Source organism: Manis pentadactyla, chromosome 3, assembly GCF_030020395.1.
Source record: "Manis pentadactyla isolate mManPen7 chromosome 3, mManPen7.hap1, whole genome shotgun sequence".
NCBI classification, from domain to species: Eukaryota; Metazoa; Chordata; class Mammalia; order Pholidota; family Manidae; genus Manis; species Manis pentadactyla.
This window is the reverse complement of record NC_080021.1, coordinates 70,015,735-70,033,587: the sequence shown is the minus strand read 5'-3', so window position 1 is coordinate 70,033,587 and position 17,853 is coordinate 70,015,735. Positions and strand designations below refer to the sequence as shown.

General features: G+C 38.1%; 1 protein-coding gene across 3 annotated transcripts in view; it reads left to right on the top strand.

Moving 5' to 3' along the window:
• Window positions 1–17,853, top strand: part of SGK3 (serum/glucocorticoid regulated kinase family member 3) — a 176,961-nt gene that overhangs the window by 106,177 nt on the left and 52,931 nt on the right. For all 3 annotated transcript variants that reach the window (XM_036886222.2, XM_036886221.2, XM_057498026.1), the window contains exons 2-3: window positions 1,741–1,958; window positions 6,543–6,626. In XM_036886222.2, the coding sequence (XP_036742117.2) occupies window positions 1,881–1,958; window positions 6,543–6,626 (162 nt within the window). In that variant the 5' untranslated portion in view covers window positions 1,741–1,880. The remainder of the gene's footprint in view (window positions 1–1,740; window positions 1,959–6,542; window positions 6,627–17,853) is intronic.

Below are 17,853 nucleotides of genomic sequence, written 5' to 3'. Positions count from 1 at the left end.
CCTACCCTTCCAGTGCCCTGCATTGGCTGAATCCACCCAGAAGGCAGAGGGCTACCTCAGTTTGAGATCTACAGAGGTCCACCTTCTGGGCATGTGGCAGGGTGGAGAAAGGGTGGTATTGGATCTGAAGAAAAAATGGAGACTCATGCAATTGCCTGACTGGATCTCTGGCCCACCTTGAGTGCTGTCTGTGTTCAGCTGCCTCTGTACATGCAGCCTTAGGTGTCCCCTGGGCACCTTGTATGAAACAACTTATCCTGCCTCTCAGCTCTTTGCCCCTCATTTACTCCTGATGCTACTTAATACCAAATCATATTGTCCCTTCTAAAGGGAAGGCCTGTGAAGTTCTGCAGTTCTCCTGTGGGCCATGCATAGTAAGATACAGACAGACATTCAAGCTCATACATCATACAGTACAAGCAGGACCTGCTCCCCTTATCCCCTGGGCCCCACATTCTCAAGGGACAGGTGTGGAAAGTGTAGCACCATAACCATCACCCTGTCACCCTCTTGTCATTTTTGCTGCGAGGTGGAGAAGGATGGGCTGCTGTGGGTCCTGGGCAAGACTAGCAATCTGTCTGCCTTAGAAGAGCTCTGGCTTCCACCTGCTCTGGCTCTGGCTCTTTAGCAGCAGAGTGCTCTGTGACTGGAGGTCAAGACTCGGAGCAGGTGGTTGCCATGCTCCAGTGGGGGCTGGAAGAGCTGCTTTTTGGGGGTTTTAGGTGTTCTGGTTTATAGACAGATGCTGCACCCTGAGCTTAGGAGGGGACCAGTTACTTTCCATGTTTTCTAACTAATTTAGCTACATATAAATCCTTCCTGCTTTTCTAGCAGTAAATTCAACAAAGGAGGTTTTGAATCATTTCAAAGGAAGCACCCTTATAATCAGTTAAAACTCATTATGCCTGAACATTCAGTGCCTGCTGGTAGATACTTGAAATCATTACTTGAATATCATTTATTTACAGTTATTAGATCTGTTAGAGTGACTTCCTGAAAGTAACCACCAGGGGACACTGGTAAGCTAACCCTTTAAAAGGTGTTATTTAGTGTAGTGGAGAGTCCTTGCTGCTGTGTTTAGCAAAAGTGACATCAGCATGATATCTTGAGTCCTTTGTCCATGGGTGCAATGATAATATTAATGTAATTGTATTTTTTCTGTATGAAGATCTAGTGCTACACCTCTGACCAGTGGTCCGGTGCATAAGAATAATCCAGTTGTCAAAACACAGCATAGCACAGTGGTTAAGAGTTGGGACTGTCGATGCAGACAGCTTGAGTTCAAATCCAGGACAGGCAAATCTTAACCTCTCTGTGTCTCAGTTGCCTCATTTGTAAAATGGGTAAATAGTTACCTACTATATAGGATCCTAATCAGAAGCAAGCTTCACCTCTTCATCTTGATTCAAGAAGTCTGAAAACCACACTTTGAAAAACCCTGCTCTGAATCCATCACAGTAGAGCCCTCTTCAGGGAAAGTTATCCCTTAGTCCACATGAACTGTGGTGTATATGCTCCTAGAATTGCTTAGTAGTAAGGAAGGTAGATGGGATGCAGATGTTTGTAGGTTAGATATGATAGGAACATAACAAACTAAATCTGTAACCTGGGCTGAGACTTAGCATCAAAAGTAAATTCCTTCCAGAATAAGTATGAAATGGGTCCTATATACAAGGAATGACAAATCATGGTATTTTGAAATTGTTTTGCTAATTAGTTTTTTTTTTTCCGTTGGTTAAGGTTGCATGATGGAATTTGGACATTACCTCAAGAGGTTTTATGTTTTGGATTAGCTAATTGTGTTTGTCCTCTGCTGACTATTTCTTCGGAGTCATATTTTTGGTGTCCTTTTGAGGCATTAAACCCAAAGGGATTATACCATGGACTACAAGGAGAGCTGCCCAAGTGTAAGCATTCCCAGCTCTGATGAACACAGAGAGAAAAAGAAGAGGTTTACTGTAAGTATGTAACATAAAGCATATGGGAAAAAATTGAATATAGAGACTGTTTCCATCTCTGTTTTTGTTCTTACTTAGCCTAGAAGGTCCTCCCCCATATTTCCACATATCCAAATTTTACTTATCTTTCAGGTGATAAATCCTCCTCAGTCTTGCCTGTGTGCTGTAACAGAATACAGTTTCCTTTTCAGGGCAGATTTTTGTCTGTTTACCAATCTCCTTGGAGAAAGCCTGTGAAACTTCCTGATAGACCCTCTTACCAGAAAATGTGCACACCTGGATACAACACAAGCATATGATTTTGTGTATACTGTCAGGGGTTTAATGGACTCAAGAGGTCATTGATACCATGTTAAGAATAACTGTCTTGAAACTTCCACAGTATCTTTCTTAATGACATTGATCATTTTCTTCTTTAATGTAAAAAATAATAATTCAGTATATTTGTTTCACCTTAAAGGCAAAGGCCATTTCTGATTTTACTTTTTATTACCATGGTGTCTACTACAGAACTTTATAAAGAAAAAGCACAATGATTATTTGCTGAATCAGTGTTCAGGGATTATTAGAGAATAGTCATTTTTCTATAGGGTAATGAAACACCATATTTAGTTTCAATATTCCTGTTAGTATATACATAGATCTCCTGTCCTTTTCCCCCTGAAAAAAATGTCATTTATCTTGTCTATAAGGATGACCTTCCTGGTCTTCCTTGTAAACCCTCTTCCACTAAATAGTATGAAGAAATTATTTAACCCAATTCTGTTTAACACTTAGTTTGAGCTGTAGTTTAAAGAGTTCTTTCAAGTAAAAACGCCCAGGCTGCCTTCATTCTGCTGTCTCTTATTTGAACACACACTCCTTTTCCACCTTGGCATCATGGTTTATAGGAGGAGAGGTGTTCTATTTCATTGTGTTTGAGTTGACTGACCTCATAGGAGCCTGGTAAAGGCTCATGCATTCTTGTCATCCCTCCAACTCTTCACCATTCCAGGTGTGGCATGACTGGTCTGGCAGACATCCAGCTGTAACTGACGTGATCCAGCTCTGGGCATTTTGCTGGCACCCGTTGCTGGCATCTGCACTTGATAAGCTGGCTTGCAATCTGTTCATTGTTGACTTAGCTAGAGTGGTGGTGACTGTCTGCTGACTCAGCTTCTCCCTGGCTCTCCATGGCTATAGAGTCCACTGAGGCTCTGACATGCCCTTTGCCTAGTCCTGACTCAAGTGGTCTACCCCAGCCTCTGACCAGGGGGTCACCTCGCCCTTGCCATGACAACTGACTTTCAACTCAGAGTCCATGTCACATGGGAATTGAGAAAAGCTGGAATTAAACTAAATAAGCCCCTTGACCCCTTCACTCTGCCTCCTTAACTAGATGGGGCTGGGACCCCTATATGGTAGTTTTCCCCAAAAGTCTCAGAAAAGGAGTGGGAACAGCCCTTCTGTCCTCTGTTCTTCCTTCCTTAATAAGCATATCTGCACATCCCATACTAAAGCTGAAGCAGAGAGATTGCAGTGTGTGCCTGGCCATTTACCTCCCCTCAGTCTCTGTGTTGCAATGATATCTTAAGCATTATTCATCTATTCCACATTTGTATAAGTAAGTAAATTTTAGAGATGTCACATTGGTGGTAAACAAGAGGTCAGTATACCCTGGATATAATAGTGGAGTGTATGAAAGCTTTCCTTCCATCCCTTTGGGCATTTCTGTCCTTCAAGGGCATAACCTCTTGCCAAGTTTGATGGAAGCTTATGCATAGCATATAATAGAAAGTGGGTTCGTTCAGGTGTCCTTTTATTTTTTAGCTTAGAGCTATTTCCATGTCTTCTGTGAAAAGGTCAGGGAGGCCTGTAGCATCACTCTTCCCCAGCTATTCTCAGAGTGTTCCCTGAGTTCTTAAAGGCCCTATCCAAATCACCTTGTTCATTTACTTCCTTCAGATTCTCAAATGTTGCCTTCTTAGGGAATCTTTCTCTGACCTTCCTGTATGAAGTAATACCTTCACACCCTCCTTACCCCTTTTACTACTCTCTTTCCTGCTTGCCTTTAACTTTTTATAAGCAGTTATCACCCCTTCACATATTTCATATTTATTTACGTGTACCTTCCCTGATTAGAATGCAGGAATTGTCCTCACTATTATTTCACTAGTACAGTACAGAGAGATGGCTGTTCATTAAGTGTTTGTTGACTTGATGTTGGATGAAAAGTAGCACTAAGTTCACATGTTAGTTAGTGATCAGTACAGTGCAGTCCTCAGTCCTCAGGAAATGTGGCTGTAGTCAGTACAGAGAGACCCCACCCTGCCTGACACAGACTCTGTGTTCAGCTTCAGCAACTCCAAATGCCTATGCTGTACTTGGGAATAAAAACAAACATTGTATTACTGACTTTAATATTTTTATACTCCAGTTCTCATATAAGTCTTTTATATAGCTCTATACTACAAAGCTTCTAACAGAGAAATGCATTTCGTTCTAGGATGTCTTGACTTAAGCCAAGTCTAAATTATACATTCATTTATCCGCTTTTTGAGTTTTTGTGTTATGCCAGGTGCTCTTCTAGGCATTGGGGATACAGTGGGTAGCAAGAATGACAGCCTTTGCTCTCAAGGAACTTGCATTCCTTGAGACAGAAATAAGGAAATATATTTTTGAAAAAACTAAGATAATTCTGTGTTATAATAAATATTGTGCTACTTTATGTAAAATGAAATATTTTTTTTAATTTGAAGTTTTTTTGGCCTATTGGTGTTTTACTTAATAAGCCTGTGTTCACTAATCATACTGCTAATGAATAACTTCACAGGGCTTTATCTTAGTTCCTATAAATATATTTGCAGCAGAGCTGTTTCAGCTTGGAACCTAGGCTTGGGTACGGTCTTAGCTGTTCCTGAGTAACCACAGCAGGCCACCTTAGCACATCAGGAAGTCCGCACAAATAATTCAAGAAGCTCACAATCCTATAAACCTGTTTCCCATCTTTTTGTAGCAGTCCTGCCTCCAGGCCTGTCTGTCCCGGAATGCTACATGAGAGAAATCTGTAGGCTAGTCTTAGAAACATGTCTCACTTCCTGGGCACCTTGACAAGGCTCCTTATCCTCTACTTCTGCATCCTCTCCGTGCAAGCAGTATCATCTTACAATTTGACATCTTACGCCTAATAGCTTCCTCTGAGAGAACCTGATGTCTTCTTCCTTAAGACCAGACGAGCCACATAATTACCATCCTGTAGCTCATGTAGGGTGTGTGAATACTCTTTTCTCTCAGTCTAAGTGACTTATCACTTACCCAGGTGACTGATAACAGTGACCTTACTTCATCTTCCAGGTGAGACCTTATCCCCTCTCTCACAGAGGGATATGGCTTTAAGTTCTGGGACCCCTCTCACTGTGGGCCTGCTAATGTAACCACATCTTAAACAGTACTACAGAATTCATGCACTGTCATCATGCACAATATGAGGGAGATGCTCTCCTCACAGTATTCTCTAACTAGGAACCTGTGAGTGTAGCTTACCATTCTTTCACAGGAAAGAAGAATTTATATTTACTTGTATGCCTTTATTCTAAAATAAACCTGCCTTACTCAAAGTTGTCTCACAGACTATGGACAGTTCTTTTGTAAATCCCAAAGCAACTCATACCTCTTTCTCCTAGTCTTCACTGAAAAATAAAGGCACTGATAACCCAAGCCATATATTAAAGAGCCTTTCCTCATATACCTAGATTCTTGTTATTTTTCTCTTTAGAAATGATACCAGACCTTTGGGATCCCAAACTGTTTTCTCTACATAGTATGTTGGATTATACTCTGAGTATTCTATGGGATGAATTATGAGGGTTAATTCTGTACTTTATCTTTTGGTGATTTGTTACTGGTTCTGGTGCATGGAGGGTTGGAAGATTTAGATTTTCAGCTCACAGGTCTGTGAACTTAGGCAATTACTTTTTTTGGGCCATCATTTCCTCATATATACATACAGTGGGGGTAGTATGCTTGCTTCATGGGGTTGTTGACTATAGTTATATTAAATTATGTATATATGAAAATATTAAACACATGTAAGATGGTAATAGGAAATCTGAGGATAGATTCTTAGCCGAAAAATACTGTGTAAAAGAGGACCTGGATGGACAACTTTTAATAACTGAGTCTTTACTATGGGTTATGACACTTTTGAAAATATTTTATAATTTCAGGGTAATGGTTACTGCTGGGGAAGAAGACAGGAGAATGGTGTCAATTGAGTCTATACTGTTTTATTCTTGGAAAAAAATCTGAAACAAAAATGGCAAAATGGTAGAATTCAGAGGATCAAATAATGAGTACACAGGTGTTGACTATGTTATTCTCTGAAAATTATAGAAATATTTCTTAACATTTAAAAAAAAAATACCACCTTTTGGACAAGTAAAATAAATTTTAGTTGGCCTACTTGTATATCTGGGAGACGTAATACATAAACATAAATGTCTAATATTAGTTTCATGAGTGTGAAATCAGGTTATGTACGTATTTAAATGTTTAATGTGTTATTTTGCAGTCATATTTAATTATGTTATTTTTTTTGTCTCTCAGGTTTATAAAGTTCTGGTCTCAGTGGGCAGGAGTGAGTGGTTTGTCTTCAGAAGATATGCAGAGTTTGATAAACTTTATAATACTGTAAGTAGTAGTCTACAAGATTTTTATTTAAAACAAAATACCTGAAAAGGCTAAAAAATAAGAGATTTATTGGAATGATGAAATAGTACTTTTATCAGACAAGCTAAAAAGGGTAGGAGTTTTGTCAAAAGCATGTGAACCTTGGGATTCTTACAAAAAAGGGTGGAGAGAGAGAGGACTGTTGAGAAGTTCCAGATAAACTATTGAAGATATGAAAACTAGATGTGTAGTTTAAACATTTTTTATTTTAATAAATTTTATTTTTAATGCCATAGAATATTAGAAATAAATTCTTTCTACCTACCCCATGAATAATTGTTAATCATGTTAATTTCATGGTTAAATTGCTCATCTATTAGCTGTAGGTCTGGAAGTCTGTCGTAAGCCTATCTTCCATAGTTTCATTCTTAGAGATAAGTCTTAGCTTCTGACATCCAACTGAAGTAAATATTGATTTTCAAAAGTTCTGACAGTTATCTGGTTAGGGCTGAGATCTAAGAGATCATTAATTACTTAAATAACTAAAACCTGTTTTTTTTTTATATTCCTAATTCAGATATTAAATATTATTCTTAATTCAGTGTTTTCAGTTGCAAACACTTTCTAAAGGAAGAAGCAAGAACACCATAGTCATTGTAACACGTCAGGCCACATCTTATGCAAAGACCAGTGTTGGTGGAGACATTGCCTTTCAGGTCAAACATGCATTAGGAAGCCAAAGAACACTGCCTGAGTTGGTCATTATAGACCCCAGATTATTAAGTAACTCTGGGTTGCAAAGTTTGCTTCAGTTAAAAAAAAAACTATGCCTCAAATCGCAAATTTAAATTTCTTCTGCTCTCCTTAAGAACAAATGGGAATATTCTTTTGTCATTTTTAAATAAATGGTAGGTTATTAGGCATCCTTCAGAAAAAATTGCTTCATATTTAAAAAGGTAGTTTTTCAATTTTCTTAATCCTGTCACTTTATGTTAAAAACAGGGTGTGATAGATATGTAAGTTTGTGGGTTATCATTGTTAAGATGTTTCAAATATGGAGGAAATTAATCTATCTCAATTAAGAGACAAATTATTTTCTAAATGGGCCAGAATGAATCAAATGTTGTCTAGCTACATAACTTACTATGTTTTTATTTTTTATTTTTTTATTTTGGTATCATTAATCTACAATTACATGAGGAATATTATATTTACTAGACTCCCCCCCCATTACTAAGTCCCCCACACATACCCCATTACAGTCTCTGTCCATCAGCATTGTAAGATGTTATAGAGTCACCACTTGTCTTCTCTGTGTTGTACAGCCCTCCCATGCCCCCCCTCATTATACATGCTAATCATAAAACCCCCTTTCTCCCCCCCTCCTCTTATCCCTCCCTTCCCACCCATCCTCCCCAGTCCCTTTCTCTTTGTTAACTGTTAGTCCATTCTTGAGTTCTGTGAGTCTGCTGCTGCTTTGCTCCTTCAGTTTTTTTCTTTGTTCTTATACTCCACAGATGAGTGAAGTCATTTGATACTTGTCTTTCTCCGCCTGGCTTATTTCACTGAGCATAACACCCTCTAGCTCAATCCATGTTGTTGCAAATGGTAGGATTTGTTTTCTTCTTATGGCTGAATAATACTCCATTGTGTATATGTACCACATCTTCTTTATCCATTCATCTACTGAGGGACACTTAGGTTGCTTCCAGTTCTTAGCTATTGTAAATAGTTCTGCGATAAACATAGGGGTGCATCTGTCTTTTTCAAACTGGGCTTCTGCATTCTTAGGGTAAATTCCTAGGAGAGGAATTCCTGGGTCAAATGGTATTTCTATTTTGAGCTTTTTTGAGGAACCTCCATATTGCTTTCCACAATGGTTGAACTAATTTACATTCCCATCAGCAGTGTTGGAGGGTTTCCCTTTCTCCACAACCTCGCCAACATTTGTTGTTCTTTGTCTTTTGGACGGTGTCTCTTACTGGTGTGAGGTAATATCTCGTTGTGGTTTTAATTTGCATTTCTCTGATGACTAGTGATGTGGAGCATCTTTTCATGTGTCTGTTGGCCATCTGAATTTCTTCTTTGGAGAACTGTCTGTTCAACTCCTCTGCCCATTTTTTAATTGGATTATTTGCTTTTTGTTTGTTGAGGTGTGTGAGCTCTTTATATGTTTTGGATGTCAACCCTTTATCGGATCTGTCATTTATAAATATATTCTCCCATACTATAGGATGCCTTTTTGTTCTATTGGTGATGTACTGTTTTTTTTTTTTAATTACAAATGTTCATCTTTATTTTTCTGTAGAACTTTATAGGGTTTTTGTTGTTGTTGTTATCATTAATCTACAACTACATGCAGAACATTATGTTTACTAGGCTCCGCCCTTCACCAAGTCCCCCCTATAATCCCCATTACAATCACTGTCCATCAGCTTAGTAACATGCTGTAGAATCACTACTTGTCTTCTCTGTGTTGTACAGCCCTCCCCATGCGCCGCCCCCCACATTATACATGCTAATTGTAATGCCCCCTTTCTTTTTCCCTGCCCTTATCCCTCCCTTCCCACCCATCCTCCCTAGTCCCTTTCCCTTTGGTAACTGTTAGTCCCTTCTTGGGTTCTGTGATTCTGCTGCTGTTTTGTTCCTTGAGTTTTTCTTTGTTGTTATACTCCACATGTGAGTGAAATCATTTGGTACTTGTCTTTCTCCACCTGGCTTATTTCACTGAGCATAATACCCTCTAGCTCCATCCATGTTGTTGCAAACGGTAGTATTTGTTTTCTTCTTACGGCTGAGTAATATTCCATTGTGTATATGTACCACATCTTCTTTATCCATTCATCTACTAATGGACACTTAGGTTGCTTCCATTTCTGGGCTATTGTAAATAGTGCTGCGATAAACAGAGGGGTGCATCTGTCTTTTTCAAACTGGGCTGCTGCCTTCTTAGGGTAAATTCCTAGAAGTGGAATTCCTGGGTCAAATGGTATTTCTATTTTGAGCTTTTTGAGGAACCTCCATACTGCTTTCCACAATGGTTGAATTAGTTTACATTCCCACCAGCAGTGTTGGGGGGTTTCCGCAACCTCGCCAACATTTGTTGCTGTTTGTCTTTTGGATGGTGGTGATCCTTACTGGTGTGAGGTGATATCTCATTGTGGTTTTAATTTGCATTTCTCTGATGACTAGCAATGTGGAGCATCTTTTCATGTGTCTGTGGCCTATCTGAATTTCTTCTTTGGAGAACTGTCTTTTCAGCTCCTCTGCCCATTTTTTAATTGGATTATTTGCTTTTTGTTTCTTGAGGTGCTTGAGCTCTTTATATATTTTGGATGTCAACCCTTTATTGGATCTGTCATTTATGAATATATTCTCCCATACCAAAGGGTACGTTTTTGTTCTATTGATGGTGTCCTTTGCTGTACAGAAGCTTTTCAGCTTGATATAGTCCCACTTGTTCATTTTTGCTTCTGTTTTCCTTGCCCTGGGAGATATGTTCATGAAGAGGTCACTCAAGTTTATGCCCAAGAGATTTTTGCCTAGGTTTTTTTCTAAGAGTTTTATGGTTTCATGACTTACATTCAGGTCTTTGATCCACTTCAAATTTACTTTTGTGTATGGGGTTAGACAGTGATCCAGTTTCATTCTCTTACATGTAGCTGTCCAGTTTTGCCAGCACCATCTGTTGAAGAGACTGACTGTCATTTCCCCATTGTATGTCCATGGTTCCTTTATCATATATTAATTGACCATATATGTTTGGGTTAATGTCTGGAGTCTCTATTCTGTCCCCCTTGTCTGTGGCTCTGTTCTTGTGCCAGTACCAAATTGTCTTGATTACTGTGGCTTTGTAGTAGAGCTTGAAGTTGGGGAGCGAGATTCCCCTCACTTTATTTTTCCTTCTCAGGATTGCTTTGGCTGTTCGGGGTCTTTGGTGTTTCCATATGAATTTTTGAACTATTTGTTTCAGTTTGTTGAAGAATGCTGTTGTTAATTTGATGTGGATTGCATCAAATCTGTATTTTGCTTTGGGCAGGATGGCCATTTTGATGATATTAGTTCTTCCTAGCCAAGAGCATAGGATGAGTTTCCATTTGTTAGTGTCCTCTTTAATGTCTCTTAAGAGTGTCTTACCTATAGTTTCCAGGGTATAGGTCTTTCACTTCCTTGGTTAAGTTTATTCCTAGGTATTTTATTCTTTTTGATGCAATTGTGAATGGAATTGTTTTCCTGATTTCTCTTTCTGTTAGTTCATTGTTAGTGTATAGGAAAGGCACAGATTTCTGTGTGTTAATTTTGTATCTGGCAACTTTGCTGAATTCAGATATTAGTTCTAGTAGTTTTGGAGTGGAGTCTTTGGGGTTTTTTTAATGTACAATATCATGTCATCTGCAAATAGTGACAGCTTAACTTCTTCTTTACCAATCTGGATTCCTTGTATTTCTTCATGTTGTCTGATTGGCATGGCTAGGATGTCCAGTATTATGTTGAATAACAGTGGGGAGAGTGGGCATCCCTGTCTTGTTCCCGATCTCAGAGGAAAAGCTTTCAGCTTCTTGCTGTTCAGTATGATGTTGGCTGTGCGTTTATCATATATGGCCTTTATTATGTTGAGGTACTTGCCCTCTGTGAACATTTTTTTGAAAGTTTTTATCATGAATGGACGTTGAATTTTGTCAAATGCTTTTTCAGTATCTATGGAGATGATCATGTGGTTTTTGTCCTTCTTTTTATTTATGTGGTAGATGATGTTGATGGATTTTCAAATATTGTACCATCCTTGCATCCCTGGGATGAATCCCACTTGGTCATGGTGTATGATCCTTTTGATGTATTTTTGAATTCGTTTTGCTAATATTTTGTTGAATATTTTTGCATCTACATTCATCAGGGATATTGGTCCGTAATATTCTTTTTTTGGGTGGTCTTTGCCTAATTTTGGTATTAGGGTGATGTTGGCTTCATAGAATGAGTTTGGGAGTATTCCCTCCTCTTCAATTTTTTGGAAAACTTTAAGGATAATGGTTATTATATCTTGTCTGTATGTGTGATAAAATTCCGAGGTAAATCCGTCTGACCCGGGGGTTTTGTTCTTGGGCAATTTTTTGATTACTGATTCAATTTCTTTGCTGGTAATTGGTTTGTTTAGATTTTGTGTTTCTTCCTTGGTCAGTCTTGGAAGGTTGTATTTTTCTAGGAAGTTTTCCATTTCTTCTAGGTTTTCCAGATTTTAAGCATATAGGTTTTCATAGTCTTTCTGTAATAATCTTTGTGTTTCTGTGGCATCTGTCATGATTTTTCCTTTCTCGTTTCTGATTCTGTTGATGTGTGTTGATTCTCTTTTTCTCTGAATAAGTCTGGCTAGAGGCTTATGTATTTTGTTTATATTCTCGAAGAACCAGCTCTTGGTTTCATTGATTTTTTTCTATTGTTTTATTCTTCTCAATTTTATTTATTTCTTCTCTGATCTTTATTATGTCCCTTCTTTTGCTGACTTTAGGCCTCATTTGTTCTTTTTTTCCCAATTTCGATAATTGTGACGTTAGACTATTCATTTGGGATTGTTCTTCCTTTTTTAAATATGCGTGAATTGCTCTATACTTTCCTGTTAAGACTGCTTTTGCTGCATCCTGCAGAAGTTGGGGCTTTGTGTTGTTGTTGTCATTTATTTCCGTATATTGCCTGATCTCTATTTTGATTTGGTCATTGATCCATTGATTGTTTAGGAGCATGTTGTTAAGCCTCCATGTGTTTGTGGGCCTTTTTACCCTCTTTGTACAATTTATTTCTAGTTTTATACCTTTGTGGTCTGAAAAGTTGGTTGGTAGAATTTCAATCATTTTGAATTTACTGAGGCTCTTTTTGTGTCCTAGTATGTGGTCTATTCTGGAGAATGTTCCATGTGTACTTGAGGAGAATGTGTATCCTGTTGCTTTTGGATGTAGAGTTCTATAGATGTCTATTAGGTCCATTTGTTCTAGTGTGTTGTTCAGTGCCTCTGTATCCTTACTTATTTTCTGTCTGATGGATCTATCCTTTGGAGTGAGTGGCGTGTTGAAGTCTCCCAAAATGAATGCATTGCATTCTGTCTCCTCCTTTAATTCTGTTAGTATTTGTTTCACATAAGCTGGTGCTCCTGTGTTGGGTGCATAATTATTTATAATGGTTATATCCTCTTGTTGGACTGAGCCCTTTATCATTATGTAATGTCCTTCTTTATCTCTTGTTCCTTTCTTTGTTTTGAAGTCTATTTTGTCTGATACTAGTACTGCAACACCTGCTTTTTTCTCCCTGTTAGTTGCATGAAATATCTTTTTCCATTCCTTGACTTTTAGTCTGTACATGTCTTTGGGTTTGAGGTGAGTCTTTTGTAAGCAGCATGTAGATGGGTCTTGCTCTTTTATCCATTCTGTTACTCTGTGTCTTTTGATTGGTGCATTCAGTTCATTTACATTTAGGGTGATTATTGAAAGATATGTACTTATTGCCATTGCAAGCTTTAGATTCATGGTTACCAAAGGTTCAAGGTTAGCTTCTTTACTATCTTTCTGTCTAACTTAACTTGCTTATTGAGCTATTATAAACACTGTCTGATGATTCTTTATTTCTCTCCCTTCTTATTCCTCCTCCTCCATTCTTTATATGTTGGATGTTTTATTCTGTGCTCTTTTGTGTTTCCTTTTACTACTTCTGTGGGTAATTGATTTTATTTTTTGCCTTTAGTTTTTATTTGGTTGGTCTCCTTTCTTTGCTGTGATTTTATTTTCTCTGGTGACATCGATTTAGCCTTAGGAGTGCTCCCATCTAGAGCAGTCCCTCTGAAATACCCTGCAGAGGTGGTTTGTGGGAGGCAAATTCCCTCAACTTTTGCTTGTCTGGGAATTGTTTAATCCCTCCTTCATATTTAAATGATAATCGTGCTGGATATAGTAATCTTGGTTCAAGGCCCTTTTGTTTCACTGCATTAAATATATCATACTATTCTATTTTGGCCTGTAATGTTTCTTTTGAGAAGTCTGATGATAGCCTGATGGGTTTTCCTTGGTAAGTGACTTTTTTCCTCTCTGTAGCTGTCTTTAAAATTCTGTCCTTGTCCTTGAGCTTTGCCGTTTTAATTATTATGTGTCTTGGTGTTGTCTTCTTTGGGTCCCTTCTGTTGGGAGTTCTGTGTACTTACGTGGTCTGAGCGACTATTTCCTCCCCCAGTTTGGGTACGTTTTCAGCAATTATTTCTTGAAATACTCTTTCTATCCCTTTTTCTCTCTGTTCTTCTTTTGGTACCCCTATAATGCAGTTATTGTTCCTTTTGGATTGGTCACACAGTTCTCTTAATATTGTTTCATTCCTGGAGTTCCTTTTATCTCTCTCTCTGCGTCATCTTCTGTGCGTTCCTGTTCTCTGGTTTCTAATCCATCAGTGGCGTCTTACAGCTCATCCATTCTGCTTTTAAATCCTTCCAGAGACTGTTTTATTTCTGTATTCTCCCTCCTTAGCTCTTGCATATTTCTCTACAAGTCCATCAGCATGGTTATGACCTTAATTTTACATTCTTTTTCATGAAGATTGGTTAGGTCTAACTCCCCAGGTTCCTTTTCAGGGGAGACTGTCTGGATTAATCTGGTGTGTATCAAATTCTTCTGCCTTTTCATAGCAATAGAGGTAGTCGTGGGTATTTGGCACGTGTCAGCTGGGAGAACAACCCTTCTTGCTAGTTTGTGGCCTTCCTGTCCTGGGAGAATGGCGACCTCTAGCGGCTTGTGCTGGGTAGTTGCGCACAGACTGGGTTTCTGATTCTTGCTGAGCTGCTGCGAAGGAAGCTCTGTGCCCAGTTGCTATGGGCGTGGCCACGCTCAGGCTGTTGCTCTGCTATGGCGGGGCCATGCCGGAGTGGGAACGGGCGGGAGGCTGTTTATGACTGTGAGGGGCCTCGGAGCTGTGCTGCCTCCCAGGGGGTTAGTGCACCCGGACTTCCCTGGGTTCCCAGCAGCTGAGCTAATTGTGCCGGGACGCCTCTGTCCAGCTGTGGGGTCCCTGTCACTTTAAGACTTTCAAAAAGCACTCTCTTTTCTTTGTCCCATGGGCACTGGCTGCGGGGATCCGCTCACAGGTCTTACTGTCCCATTTCCCTAGTATCCAGCACCCCACGTACTGTGATTCTGCGCTCCGGTGCGGATGGCTAGGGCTGGATATTTAGCCATCCTGGGCTCCCTCTCCCTCCCCACTCCAACTCCTCTCCTCCTGCCGGGAGCTGGGGTGAGGGGTGCTCGGGTCCCGCCGGACTGCGGCTTGTATCTTACCTCCTTCATGAGGCGCCAGGTTCTTGCAGGTGTAGATGTAGTCTGGCTGTTGCCCTGTATCTTCTGGTCTTTCTTTTCGGAATAGTTGTATTTGTTGTATTTTCAAAAATATATATGTTTTTGGGAAGAGATTTGCACTTCTCTGCTCACACCACCATCTTGGCTACTCCTCCTTTACTATGTTTTTTTAAGTCATGAAATTTAGGCTTCTAATTCATCTCTGTCTAACATTTCACTCTTTCTGTATTTGTTCCAAATTAAAATGCTTTGCTAATTGGGTCTTACAGATTTGTTGTGAGGCTTAAAGGAAATCACTTATGTTCAGTGATTAGACTAGAACCTGGAGCATAAATTTTGAATACATGTTACTCACCATTTATTACTTCAGGAGAAGATGTGATCTTTGGGTTCTCTCTACATAAACAGTTGGACAATTGTTTTCTAAGAAAGTTCATGAATCTTGGTTTCAATACCCTCTCCTCTAGTCTTCCCCCTAATATTTTAAGACAAATTGTTTATTAGAATTGATTATCCCCAGAGAAAGAATTTTTTTAATGGCATTTTTTTCTATTAAAATTAACACATGTTCTAGAAAATCTGGAAAATAAAACTAAATTTTAAAATCACTTATTATGTCGCTATTCAGAGGTAACTGATATTTTACTGTGTTTTCTGTTCTTTAGTTTTAATTTAATGCATTGCAGCTGAACTTACTATATCTAGTTTTAAGTATTGGTTAATTAAAGAATATTGAGACTGTGTTTTTGACTGTAAGTGCAGTACACTTTTGAAACAAAGTAATAGCCAGTAAGAGTTTGTACATGAGAATCTCTGTAATTTTTCAGTGATTTAAAAAATGGTTTATGTATATTGGAGGCTGGGTAAAGGTTGAATTGCTAGCTCTGTTTGAAATTGTTGTGTACTATTGTAGACATGATCAGCATTATTTGAAGATTGTACAAATCTGACTATACCTATCAGGATATCTGTGTTATAAGAATAACATGATGGTTAACTCAACCACATGTATGTATGCACCTAGATGGTTTATATGAGCTTCTTAGATAATATCAAATTTTGTTCAGTGAACTACTAATACCTGAAAATTTGAGATTCCTTTCTGTATTTTACTAAAAAAGATTATATGGCCAGATTTGTCTTCTACACATGTTTCCTTTCTGTAGAACTGTTTATAAAAAGGAGGAGTGTAGGGGATGTCATCTAGAACTCAGCAGTGTGGAGGTCTGCGCAAGTGGAAAGCTTAGGATCCTCATGATGGTTTCAGGATTTAAATAGCTGGAGATTAATTAGGTGGAATGTTAATATTTGAATATCTTTATGTGTAAAGGTAAAGTAGGAAAATTTGTTTTGGGTACTCACCCCCATGATCATCACTTTGATTCTCTTTCCATCAAACACCCCATCTTAAGTTTTTTGCAAAAAATTTTTCTTGCTGTGTAACTGAGTTTTTATCATCTGTCTCCCTCAGTTTTTCCTGCATTTCTCTTCCCTTTTTTTCCCCAATCTTTTTCTTATGTCCCCATCTTGTGTGTCTATGTTTCTTATATAACTCCTCCCAGTCTCCTTCCAGCCAGCCTTCTGTGGTGTAGGGCAATAAAAAAGAGGGGAATGATATCAGTGTGTTCTCTGAAATTATAGGTGAGGTTAAACCTAGCTTGGATTACCCTAAGTTTGAAAACACAAATCCTTCCCCTGTGCTTCTTTTAGAATAAAATAAAAGACAAAAAATAAAATTTCCAATCTATAAACATTTATCAGTTAAATGTATTTTTATGGCTGTAGTTTGCATTTTAAAACTTCTTATAGAAATTATTGACCACATACAGAAATAGATAGAATAGTACAAATACAGAAAATAACATAATGTACCATCCAGCTTCAACAATTACCAATACACAACCGTTCTTGTTTCATTTCTGTCCCTAGCCAGCCAGCCCACTATAATTTTGAAGCAAATTTCAGTTATCATTCATCTGTAAATATTTTATTATACATCTCTAAAAAGATAATGATTCATAAAAAATACACACACATAAACACACACACAATACCATTATCACATCTGAAAATAATTAACAATAATGTCTTAGTATTATATGTCTTAGATATTTTGTCAGCATTTATCTGACTGGTTGATTAGTCTGTGAAACGTCTTTTAATCACTGAATTTCCTTCTCTGCCTCTCTTTTCTTTCCTTACAATTAAAAAAAAAAAACAGGCTCATTTGTCTTTAGATTTTTCAGTCTGGATTTTGCTGACAGCATGCTCATGGGTAGAATGATTAATACATTCTTCAGTTCTTTGTATTTCCTGTCAGTTCATAGTTAGATGTATTGTGTGTGTGGTTATTTTGACACCAAGCATATAATGATAAGTATTACCCATTTTTATTATTTTACTGCCCCAAATTTAATTACTTCAAGGCCAATTGTTCTTTCTCTGGGGATAATCAATTCTAATAAACAATTTGTCTTAGAATATTAGGGGGAAGACTAGAGGAGAGGGTATTGAAAGCAAGATTCATGAACTTTCTTAGAAAACAATTGTCCATCTGTTTATGTAGAGAGAACCCAAAGATCACATCTTCTCCTGAAGTAATAAATAGTGAGTAACATGTATTCAAAATTTGTGCTCCAGGTTCTAGTCTAATCACTGAACATAAGTGATTTCCTTTAAGCCTCACAACAAATCTGTAAGATCAGTGCTAACATCATCCCCATATTATAGACAAGAAAACTAAAGCATGGAGATGTTAAGTAACTAAGGTCACAAACATAATAAATACTTTTTTGGGACAAAATAGGATGATTAATCAGACTAATGGTATTTTATTGATATAACTTAATATTGTACAGTGGATTGTGATATATTTAAAAGTATGTTTTATAATGGATTTTCTTGAAGATAAGATTGTATTTTGTTTAGGT